Source organism: Cynara cardunculus, assembly GCF_001531365.2.
Source record: "Cynara cardunculus var. scolymus isolate 2C chromosome LG 4, CcrdV1, whole genome shotgun sequence".
NCBI lineage: Eukaryota > Viridiplantae > Streptophyta > Magnoliopsida > Asterales > Asteraceae > Cynara > Cynara cardunculus.
In genome coordinates this window covers 4,938,550-4,951,763 of record NC_037531.1, presented here as the reverse complement: position 1 = coordinate 4,951,763, position 13,214 = coordinate 4,938,550, and the positions used below count along the sequence as shown (strand labels likewise).

At 34.0% G+C, this 13,214-nt stretch overlaps 1 protein-coding gene across 1 annotated transcript; it reads right to left on the bottom strand.

Annotated features, from left to right (window-relative positions):
* Positions 1-955: 955 nt before the first annotated feature.
* On the bottom strand, positions 956-2,827 carry LOC112510793 (pentatricopeptide repeat-containing protein At3g29230-like). The gene has a single exon (XM_025116139.1). It carries the CDS (start codon positions 2,825-2,827, stop codon positions 956-958), a length of 1,872 nt encoding a protein of 623 aa, XP_024971907.1.
* Between the last annotated feature and the right edge of the window lie 10,387 nt (positions 2,828-13,214).

Sequence of the window (13,214 nt, the reverse complement as noted above, 5' to 3'; positions counted from 1 at the left end):
AAAATATTATTTTTCCGGCGGGAAATGTTTCCGGCGGATTTCCGGCGGAAATATCCGCCGGAATTTTTTTTAAAAAAAATTAATTACTTTTTAAGTTAATCAAGATTTTAAAAAAAAACGGGCGAAGATTTTCCGGCGGCTGTAATCCGCCGGAAACGGGAAAAATCCGCCGGAAAAGCCACCGGAAAAACAATCACCGGCGCCCTTTTTTCCGGCGGCCAAATCCGCCGGAAATCCGCCGGAAAACGGAAAAAGTGGGTTTTTTGGTAGTGAAACATATGGAAGTTTTACTTTTTTGAATGGTGTCCTGGCAATGTCTTGACTAATTCCGACAAATTGTGACAATAAGAAATCCGTCCTACTAAATCCAGTGGCCACAATGGTTGTATACGACTGAAATCGAACCTTGAACAGATAAGATATTCCACCACATCCCCCAGGATCTCAACCAGTACTCCACAAGCTTTATGGCTAACACATGGAAGTTTGTTGCTTCATGATGACAAATTGGTGACACGTCCATGAAGTTCGTACTACCCTAACATTCATTTCCTTGCATGTGACTACACTTGAAAATCATGTGTTACCAGAATCTAAACAATCAGTACACATGAAACATGTTGCTTCATAATGACCGAGTTGTCACATTTTAACAAAGTGTATAATTCCCCCCGGTATATATATCTCATTACATGATCTATGTACGAAACACATACAAGATTCATTTTTCATAAAGCAATACACTACGCTACGCTCATATATTTTGGTCATGGCCAAGCCAAATACCGATGGGGTATGTCTTATAACTTCAGGGTCGTTCCTTAGCATGTTATATTTGAGATTTTGAAGAGGGTCCCTAAAGTTATGTTCAGCTCTTCTCCAGTATTGCTTATAAAGTGTAGTAAATAGAACATTATAATCAAGCAATTAAAAACCATTTTACTTAGGGCAAACTTTAGGATTTCTGACCAGTAAACCCACACTTCAAATCACAATGTGACGACAGATGACCGTTTAAAGATTCCAAGATTGCATAGATATCACTCCTGTGCATATGACTTGTATCTCTAGCTACAAACTCATGAACAGTATCCCCTATTTCTATTAAGCTACAACCTGGAACCTTTTCAATTCCTTGCTGTCTCATTACCCTCCTAAACCTCAAAGTCTCTTGCCACTTTCCAATTGATGAACTCAAATTTGTAATTAGTGTCAAATAGCTAGGATTTGATGGTTCTTGATCTAATACTTTCTTGGTTACGTAATTAAACAACTTACCATTTCCATGTACCTTACAGGCGCTGGTTAATGCAGCCCAAATCACCACATTAGGCGGCAAGTGCATGTTTTCTGTCAATCTGACTGCTTCATCCAACTCCCCAGATCGAGCTAGAAGATCAATGATGCATCCATAATGCTCGATTTGTGGTTCAATGCCAAAATCGTGTACCATTTTTTTAAATAAAATTTTACCCTCTTCCACCAGCCCTCCATGGTTGCAAGCTGATAGAACAGCGATGAACATGACATCATCTGGTTTCGTTCCATCATCGCACATCTTGTTGAACAATGCCAAGGCTTCTTTACACATCCCATTAACAGCCAAGCCGGACAGCATTGTTGTCCAAGTGATTATACATCTGTTGGACATCCGATGGAAAACTGCTTTACTGCTTTCGATATCGCCACATTTTGCAAACATGTCTATCAGTGCATTTCCTAAAGGGGTTGACAAATTTATCTTGTTTTTGTTGATATAAGAGCTTATCCATTTTCCATTTTCAAGAGAACCCAAGTGAGAACAGGCAGATAGGACACTAATCAAAGTAATCTGATCAGGTCTGCATTTGCCATCGAATAGCATCAAACGAAACACAGAAAGAGCTTCATCAAATATACTTTGATTGACATAGCCAGCAATCATAGCGTTCCAAGTAACAATATTTCTTTTGCTTCCCATCTGATCAAACAGTTTTCTTGCAGATTCAATATCTCCAATTGAAGCATATCCTGATATGATTGCAGTACATGTTACCACAGACTTTATTGGCATCTCCTTAAAAATGGTCTCCGCGTTTGCCAAATCACCTGCCTTCACATATCCAGATATCACACAGTTCCAAGAAACCTCATTTTTCTCTGGCATTTTGTCAAACACCAAACGGGCAGATTCCATCTTTCCGTTCTTTGCCAACCCAGTGATAACAGAATTCCATGTCACAACAGTCTTTTCCGGCATCGATTCAAACAACCTAATAGCTGATTCAACTTGTCCACAATCCATATACATCCCAATCATAGTATTCCAAGACACAGCATCTCTCTCAGGCATATCATCGAACAATTTGCATGCCAAATCAACACCAAGAGTACCATGTTTACCGTAGAAATTCAAAAGGGTGTTTCCAACAAACACGCTCCAAACATCAAATCCCATCTTCAAAATTTCCCCATGAATCATTCTACCAACATCCAAAACATCGAAACATCTCAGAAGAAAAGTGAAGGTGAAACTGTTCGGTAATACTAAAAACTCTTTTCTCCTCATTTCTTTGTAAGCAATGGTTGCATTATGTGCTGAAAATTTTCTTCTCCCACCAGCAAAGCATTTGATCATTGTGTTGTAAGCAACAACGTCAGAAGAATTCGAAGACTGAAGCACGTTGAAAGCATAATCAAGTGAAATGAGGTCAGACGAAACAGTGATGAGGTTATGCAGTATACTCTTGTTGTCTTCGAGGCCATTGATGAGTATTCGGAGATGGATTTGCTTTAAATGATTGATGCTCTTGCACTTCTGCAAGAACCTGACAATTTCACGCTCCATTGCCGCATTGATTGTAATTCCTTAACCTGAAGTCCTGAACTAACAAAAAAACATATTAACATAAATCACCCTTGACGCGAAGGACTTTCAAAGGAGAGTTAAGTGGTAGGTGAATGTGTTTGAGATTGTTTATTTGAAATTTATTATTTTATTTATAAATTTTTTTATTAATTAATTATAAGTTAGAATGGTTTAATTTTTTTGAATAAATTTTATTAATATAAATTATTTATTTAAACACTAAAAAATACTTATTATCGATACCATATTAAAATAAGTCAATAAATTAATTTTATAAGCAATTTCAAACACGATGATGAATATGCTAACTTGGAAGGGGGAAGGGGAGTTAGTTTGGACAGATGGCACCACCTTGTAATGTTGACAGTTCTATGTTAAATAATTAAGTTTTTAAATTATTATTTTTTCATAAAAACTATTATTTTTTCATAAAAACTATTATTTTTTTACTTTAAATGAGCAAATATTTAAATGATTTTTTATAAAATAAACCATGAAACTTTTAAAAATAAGTTATGTATTTTTTTTAAACAAAAAACTAATTGTAACCGATTAAAAAGGTTTTAAGGTGAAAAAAAAAACTTAAACTAATTTTATTGTTTCTGAATCTTACAGCATTCAAACTTCTCGCATTCAATGACATCTCCCCACTTGTCGCCTCATTGTATATAACTAGAAGAGTACTCATGCAATGCATTGAGATACATCTCGATTTCAATGTTTCATTTTATTATTTTTTTATGTTGATATAATATGATTTTATATGTTTTTAAAAAAATGATAATGTTTTTTTTATTTTTGAATAAAATATAAATTTGAAAATAACATAAAAATTGAAAAAATATATATCGATATTAGTATCAAATTAATTATTTAAAAATCTTGTTTTTTGTGTAATTTCTTTAATCCAACTTTTTTATTATAATTTAATTTAGGTTTAGTAACGAAGTAATTTAATTTAGGATAAATTATATATTTTTTTTATAAAAAATAATAATTAAGTGTTCTGTTAGAACTCAATGATTATCCTAATTATATTTTAGATTTTTTATATTTAAAATGAGATGTTTATCCTGTATTTGATTATGTTTATCTGCAGTTAGTAACACGAATTCAAATATGAAACTTTAATAAGTTGTACTTACGTACAATTTACTTGTAATCATGAATTTTAAGTAATACGCATCAATAAACAGTACTCCATGCATAAAAAATGGTTTTTAAGAGTTTTTGTCAAATGCTTTATAATATAGTATAGATATTGACCACGATGAGTTAAAAAACCGTCGATTGAACCTTAGCTGTTTAAATTAATCTTGAGATTAGATCTGAGCCCTTCAAATTGTTTATTTTGCAGTTACAATCCTTTTAAGCTTTAGGTACAATCAATGAAGGATACAACTTATAACCTCTTACATTCTTCCACCAAATCATTTTCAATTTCAAAATTACATTATATATCCTTATAATTAGTGATTTGATTTAGTTTATGTCCCTTACTTTTTCATTTTTCATTTTACACATTTATCATATTAACATAAATAATCGTCTATTAAGTAAAATAAATTTAAAAAATACGTTTTTTTTACAAATTATATCATTATAATCGTTTCGTGAATACCTTCAAATTGAGCCTAATATTGAATATGTTTTTATTTAATAATATTATTAAATATCATGAATATCTACGAATTAATTTGTTTTATATTCATGCATTTTCATTTTATACGTTTTATCTATCTATATACTATATATAAGTAGCTTAAACGGTTACATGTTAGAAAATTAAAAGGTGTATCCTCTTTGTATGACTTTAAAAGCTGAATTAACTATTTATTTCCTACATCCCTCCCCTTAATTGTCTGAGCCCTGGTATCTAAACCACTACCCACTCCCCTCAAATTCCTGCCCACTTCCTTGCACTATGATTTTCAAAACCCTAATCCCAGTCCCCTCCCCTCCCTTTCAACCGATGCAATATCTCTCCGGCTAATCATCCCCTAACCGATCATCGATGTCGTGCAACAATCAAGAAATTTAGCTTCTGCTTATGCTTTTGCTTTTGCTTAGTTATTCTTGAAGAGATCAACAATACTCTTCATTTTGGTTGTCTTATAATATGCAACATGTCCTTCTTCTCTTTTGCTAAGTTCTTAAATATGTTTTTACTTTCTGTCATCATTAGTATTTTGTGTTTATAGTTGTTGTCTCCATAAGAAGCGATATTTATCATGCTTGCTTATTCCTACAGATTTTTGGAAGTGATTTTATGAAGAATTACGAACCTCCAAGTGGTTTCTAGTTTGTTTTCAGAAAACATCCTGAATTCCAATCTCTACAAATAACATAAAAGGACATATGAACCTAGGAGATTAAGTTAAAACTAAATGAATCATGAATGATGTAGTTTGTATCCCTATCTTGTGATTCTTCTTACACTGCCTTGCGACAAATCCACAAGAGAAGCTTGACATATTTGAGAGCATGACTCTCTTGCAAGAATTGGTATACCACTTTTCATTTATTTAATAGTTTAGTTATTATAGTTGAATTAAGCATGCTAATTGATATTCATATACAATATATGCATAATTTTTATCCTACATCTGTCTATACTACATATCACTAGGATTTGTATGTTATACATGTCTTACAAAAAATGGGCTCCTTGGCTCTCTCTAAGTAGTCTTTTTAGTTTAGTTTTCCCGTTACATTTTTTTCTACAGACATCTAAATGAGAAAGATTAGTGTCTTCAAGAGATCCTTCATTATGTTCAGATTCTCGAGAAAGAGATTGCCTTTAAGTTATATCATTTTCTATGCATGTGGTTCAACTGGTATATAGATTTTAGCTTATAACCTTTTCAATTTTAATAAATATTGTGAAAGATTGTTGTTTGTTAATCCCTTTTGTAAATTACTTCCCCTTAACAAAACTTCCTTCTTGTTATAATGCAGACAAGGTGATAGGGTGCTCTAGAGCTACATGGACAAAATACTAGACAATAATCGTTGATAAGGGAATCCTTGAGAAGAAAAAATATCCGTAATCACACTTTTTTACTTGTATATTGACCACTCAAAAGGTGAGAAGAGGGGTCAGCCTCTTAAAAGGAAAATGGTTTGGCTAATCGGGTTCAGTTCTAGATATCGATGTGGAGACCGGAAGAAGATCATATTCTACAAAATTTGTAACTCCCCAAGATGAAAAGATGTAGAAGAAGTTGTTGGTCCCAGCCAGATCTGCAAGAGTTTATAGGTTATCAGTTTGTAGAGGGGGGATGAATACAAAAACAAAAACTTTCACTTTAAAAAAAATGATATATTGATAAAGAAGATCAATACAAATTTTACAGATTGTTTGTGAAAGAGATAAGGTAAAGAACCTATCTAAACAATCCAAGATACACACAAGATTACAAATAGCAATGCGAAAAGATTTGCTACAAGAAATAAAGATAAAAATAAATGTGCTCTTTACTTGTTAAAGTGAGTCTTTCTCCTTAAAACAAAGAGTAGTGAAACAACCCACCATGCAAATAATAGTACGAATTCACAAAATCTTTATCATATATTACCAAATCTTCCATATCATAAATCAAAATACATTCCAAAGTATGTTTCCATGGCAAGAGAAAATATGGATTAACAAAAACTTTATCAGTTATAATACTTTCTTCTCAATAACACTTCTTTACATTTTTCCTTTGCTTTTATCCTGAGATGATGGACGGCCTGCAAAATAGATTAGTACAATAATTGAGCGTTAGACCAAAAGGCCTAGTGAGTAATTTATCTTATACAAAACATTACTTATTTCAAAACCCAAGATATATCAAACCTGGATCTTAATATAATATTCCATCATACATTCTCTCGCAGTTACCTGTCCGGACATTACTATGTCCGGAGAGGAGGTTTACGGACAAGCTTGATTTTATCCGGACAACACTGTGTCCGGTGAAGGGTTATATGGTCATGTCCAGACATTGCCTTGTCCGGTGCTGATTCCTATCCGGACAACTCTTTAACAGGAGAAGAATTATGTTCGGACACTGTTTTGTCCAGTGAAGGTACCTCATTCGAAAAAAATGCTTTAGCCGGTGAGCCATGTATCTGGACACTGCTTGACCGGTAAAGGGTCTTATTCGGACACTGCTTTGTCCGATGAGAGGTCTCATCCGGACACTGCTTTGTGCGGTGAGTTTTGTTCTTAAAGATTAAACGGGCGATGAAGTAGCGACATTCAAATGCAATTGAATCACATTTAGACAATCATAAACTAATATTGAATTGAATTGTATCATGTGCATATGATAACCGTACATACGGAAAACAATAAAACTCACCTTTTGCCTTTGAATTCAATTCTAGGACCTGCTTTAGTACTTTGATCACCTAAGCTTTTTGAAAGAAAACTGTAAATCTAACAAAATCAGTAACCTCTCACCGTTAAAATGCACTTTATAGCAAGTGCATAGTAAACTTCCCCATTTTAAAATAATTTACTTCCACACACACACATACACACACACACACACACACACATATATATATATATATATATATATATACTAAAGAAAGAATCATAGATTGATTCCTTTCCGATCCTTGAATGCCAAACACTAACCCCGAATTTTCCCTTTCCAAGTTACATTAGTATCTGATCAACTTGGATACTGAAACCAAATATTACAAGTAGTGAGAGAAGTGTAACACCCTCATTTTTTTTTTTGAAAATGTTACGTAATTTGAAACATATTCCTAAATAAATACTTCAAAAGACGGCTAAAATAAAACCGTTTGAAACGTTTACAGCGGAAGTCTTTGAATCGCCCAAAAATTAACTTAAGTTCTAACTCACCTCATACCAGGTTAAGTTACAAAAGATCGACACGACACTGCTAGACAAAAGACTAAAAATAAGATGATAATTAGCAACTCTGTAAGCGTGTCCTTTGCCCTTATCCAACCTCGAACTACCTGGCCCTGAGATGCATACTATAGTCAGCTTATAAAGCTCAGTGAGTTCATGGTTTGCGTGAATAAAATCATATCTTGATATACATATATTTGGTATATTTGCATGCTTTATAATAAATGTCACAACTTTAAAATAATAATTTAAAACACTAAAAATAAGAGATCTCATATAATGTTTAGTCGGGTATGGGTCATTTAGTCACAAACACGACCTGGGTTGATATTTCAATCTTAATTGATCACTCACTTGTCCGGGTAGTGTTTTATACTGGTCGTGACTTACTGGTCAAATGCCCACCCTTGAATCATAAAACTTTAATATGGAATAGCATGCTAGAGTTATTCGAAAACTGATTAAACACATAACATGCAACCATTCACAAAATAACATACATGTAAAATATATCATAACATGTRTGTAATTRARATATCATGCATACGTACACATCATCAACAATTCATATCATGCAAAAATAATTTGTACTTAGGTATGCATCCCAGTGAAATCTCATGAAGACTCACCTGATAACGAAGGTTGCTTAACTAACGTCGCTGACTGGTAACCTGCAATTTATAATAGTGAATAACATATAAATGATTAATTTCTCCCAAAGGCTAACATAAAAGTCAACTTACGGTCAACTACGTCGACTAGGGTCAACCTTGGTCAACTATGCTTAAAAATGCTCCCTACATCAATTAAAATTTTAGGAACCGTGAGTTCCGACAAAAGGTGTATCGTTTAGCTATATATCTTAAAATGACGTCATAAACGTGATTATTAAGTTATCTATTATATGATAGACATGTTAATAATTACATATTTTGAGTTAAAAGCGTCCTAATAAATTTACAACTCGAGTAACACTTCGTATAGTCAATTATTTATTTTATAACTCCATAACATCATCTTTTATAAAATAAATGTCTAGACGATATATATATATAAACTGAAGAGCTACGCTTTAATCTCATAAAAAAAATCATCGAATTACTTAAATGATTCATTCTATTTATCTCCAAATAGTTACATAGTTAAAGTAGTAAATTTCAACCTTGACGGTATTTTTATAAAGCGAAATGGTCACGTATTTCTCAAAATACACATTCTTTAATTTTAGAGGCATTTTGGTAATTTTATAAAAATAATAATATAATATGAAAAAAAATGAAGCTCATAGGCCAATCCCCAAGATATATTGTTATTTCGGTAAATTTTTGGAAGTAAACACGTGAAGTATTGCTAAAATAACGATTTTCTATTTATAGGGTCATTTTGATAACTAAACGAGATAAATAATAACTGGGGTCAAAATTTGCATTTTAAACAAACTTAATGAAAGTCTCATTATTTTACATAAAATTATTTCTGGAAATTCAAGAGACTAAATGCTAATTTTTGAAACTTAAATATATAATATATATTAACAACAACGGTGAATAATAAGAACAAAATGTATAGATAGCTTGWTGGTTAACGCTTTGAGGTTGTGTTGCTGAGGTTGCGGGTTCGAGCCCCGCCCTCAGCATGTGCTTCTATTTTTTCTAAAGTAGCCCCACGCAGTTTAATGGGTCTTGACCAACCTGTCACCAGGCCCACACAACAGAAACTTTACAGCAGCCATGGCTGCAGTTTTGAAGCTTTTCATCATCGAAAATAGCTCGATTCTTGACGTTTTTTCCTCATTCTTTTTACACCAAACTCTTGGTAATATTTTTACCAACACTTTGACATAAAGAACACGRATTTTCATTAAGAAATGAGTTCCATTTACTCATTTAAAGTTTTAGTTTTAAACTAAACCGAATGAAACTTTAAACTTCAAAATCAAACCGTAAAACACCAAATCTGGAACGTGAGGCTACTACGGTTCTATAGAGGACTAAAAAACGAAGCTAACCATATAAAGAACATGAATTTTAGTTGAGTATTTTACCTCTAATCGACGAAAAACAAAGATTTCGGATGGAAATTTTCGAGCTCCGATTCTCTCCCGATTCTCAACGAAATTTCAAAAGATTTGAATGAAAGCTGTAGAGGAGAACGTTGTCTACATATCTCTGATTTTTTTTGGCTTATTGGTTGACTGAAAGAGCCAATAAGAAGCCTCAAAGGTTGCATCGTTCCATCACTTTCAAGAAATCAGAAAATGGCATAATTACATAACAGGYCCTTCTGGTTTGGACCTGTTAACACCTGACACACCCCCTTAACTATCACGAATTTACAATTTTTACCCATGTCTTGACTTTTTCTTTCACCTTTAGTCCGATTTTGAAACTTCTTTTAAATTTTTTTCTTTATTTATTTATTTAACATATATGTGTATATATATATATATATAAATACGTGTGTGTGTGTTATAATAATAATAAAAATGAAAATAATAATAGAGGTAAATTATTTATTGCTCGAATTTTTTTTTGGGTTTTACAACTCTTCCCTCCTTCAAGAAATTCCGTCCTCGGAATTAATACTCGCTAAAACAATTGAGGATATTTAGCTTTCATCTCTTCTTCCGGTTCCCACGTCATCTCTGCCCCCTTATGGAATTTCCACTTAACTAATACCAGTGGTATACTTTTGTTTCTTAGTATTTTCGTCTTTTTATCCAATATATCAACTGGCTCTTCCACATAAGCGAGTTTGTCGTTAACCTCGATGTCTTCCAAATTTACAACAGTTGATTCGTCAGCTAGACATTTCCTCAAGTTCGACACATGAAAGGTATCGTGAATACCACCTAACTCCTTTGGCAGTTTCAACCGATAAGCAGCTGCTCCTACTCTTGCAGTTATCTCAAATGGTTCGATATACCTTGGACTTAGCTTACCTTTCTTCCCAAATCTTACGACCCCTTTCCATGGCGATATTTTTAACAATACCTTATCACCTACTTGAAATTCCAAAGGTCGACGCCTCCTATCCGCATAACTCTTTTGTCTATCTTGCGCAACCTTTAACCTCTCCCTGATCTGTACTATTTTATCAGATGTCTGTTGGACTAACTCGGGTCCAGCTAGTTGTCTTTCTCCAATGTCTGCCCAACAAATTGGAGTTCTACACTTACGGCCATATAACGCTTCAAATGGTGCCGCCTTGATGCTCGAATTGTAACTATTGTTATAAGCAAATTTTATCAATGGGAGGTGGTTGTCCCAACTACCTCCAAAGTCAAYCACACAAGCTCTCAACATATCTTCTAGTGTTTGTATCGTCCTCTCACTCTGGCCATCAGTTTGAGGATGATATGCAGTACTCATGTTCAACCGTGTTCCCATTTCTTGTTGAAAACTTGACCAAAATCTTGAAGTAAACCTAGCATCCCTATCTGAGACAATGGATATCGGTACACCATGTCTCGAAACGATCTCATTGACGTAAAGTTGGGCCAATCTTTCTAATGTATACTTGTCACTGATCGGTAAGAAGTGAGCATATTTCGTTAGTCGATCCATAATTACCTATATGGCGTCGTGTCCCTTTACCGTCCTTGGAAGTTTGGTGACAAAATCCATCGTGATCATATCCCACTTCCATACTGGGATCTCCATTTGTTGCAACATTCCAGACGGCTTTTGATGCTCTGTCTTCACTTTCAAGCACGTCAAGCATTTCACCACATAGCTAGCTACTGCCCTTTTCATACCAGGCAACCAATAGCTTTCTTTTATATTCTTGTACATCTTATTACTRCCTGGATGCATAGTATATTTGGACTTATGTGCTTCATCCATCACTACATTTCTTAGGTCCCCCAAACTAGGTATCCAAACCCGATTCCTGTGTCTATATATTCCATCTGGTCCGGCCGTCAAAGTCTTAATTTGTCCAATCATTCTCTCCTTTTTGATGTTCGTTTCGAGTAAAGCTTCCTTTTGGACATCACGTATYCGGTCTAGAAGCTCCACTTTAACACTCATCCACATGGCTCGAACCCTGATTGGTCCAGGTCTCTCCTTCCTACTAAGTGCATCGGCAACTACATTTGCCTTACCTGGGTGGTAGTGAATCTYAYAATCATAATCCTTAAGTAGTTCCATCCATCTCTTTTGTCTCATATTTAGCTCCTTCTGATCAAACAAGTAATTAAGGATCTTATGATCAGTATAGATCATGCACTTCGTTCCGTACAAATAGTGTCTCCAGATTTTTAGTGCGAATACTACAGCTACTAATTCCATGTCGTGAGTTGGGTATTTCCTCTCGTGTTCTTTCAACTGACGTGACGCATAAGCAATAACCTTGCCTCGCTGCATTAATACACAACCCAAACCCATTTTTGATGCATCGCTATAAACGACAAAATCTTCTATTCCTTCCGGTAGTGATAAAACCGGTGCAGTGCTTAGNATAAAATTATTTCTGGAAATTCAAGAGACTAAATGCTAATTTTTGAAACTTAAATATATAATATATATTAACAACAACGGTGAATAATAAGAACAAAATGTATAGATAGCTTGTTGGTTAACGCTTTGAGGTTGTGTTGCTGAGGTCGCGGGTTTGAGCCCCGCCCTCAGCATGCGCTCCTATTTTTTCTAAAGTAGCCCCACGCAGTTTAATGGGTCTTGACCAACCTGTCACCAGGCCCACACAACAGAAACTTTACAGCAGCCATGGCTGCAGTTTTGAAGCTTTTCATCATCGAAAATAGCTCGATTCTTGACGTTTTTTCCTCATTCTTTTTACACCAAACTCTTGGTAATATTTTTACCAACACTTTGACATAAAGAACACGRATWTTYATYAAGAAATGAGTTCCATTTACTCATTTAAAGTTTTAGTTTTAAACTAAACCGAACGAAACTTTAAACTTCAAAATCAAACCATAAAACACCAAATCTGGAACGTGAGGCTACTACGGTTCTATAGAGGACTAAAAAACGAAGCTAACCATATAAAGAACATGAATTTTAGTTGAGTATTTTACCTCTAATCGACGAAAAACGAAGATTTCGGATGGAAATTTTCGAGCTCCGATTTCTCTCCCGATTCTCAACGAAATTTCAAAAGGTTTGAATGAAAACTGTAGAGGAGAACGTTGTCTACATATCTCTGATTTTTTTGGCTTATTGGTTGACTGAAAGAGCCAATAAGAAGCCTCAAAGGTTGCATCGTTCCATCACTTTCAAGAAATCAGAAAATGGCATAATTACATAACAGGTCCTTCTGGTTTGGACCTGTTAACACCTGACACACCCCCTTAACTATCACGAATTTACAATTTTTACCCATGTCTTGACTTTTTCTTTCACCTTTAGTCCGATTTTGAAAGTTCTTTTAAATTTTTTTCTTTATTTATTTATTTAACATATATGTGTATATATATATATATATATATACATAAATACGTGTGTGTGTTATAATAATAATAAAAAT

What these genes read in the sequence shown, in the direction of transcription:
- LOC112510793 (XM_025116139.1), bottom strand. Translation starts at nt 2,827, where the DNA reads ATGGAGCGTGAAATTGTCAGGTTCTTGCAGAAGTGCAAGAGCATCAAT.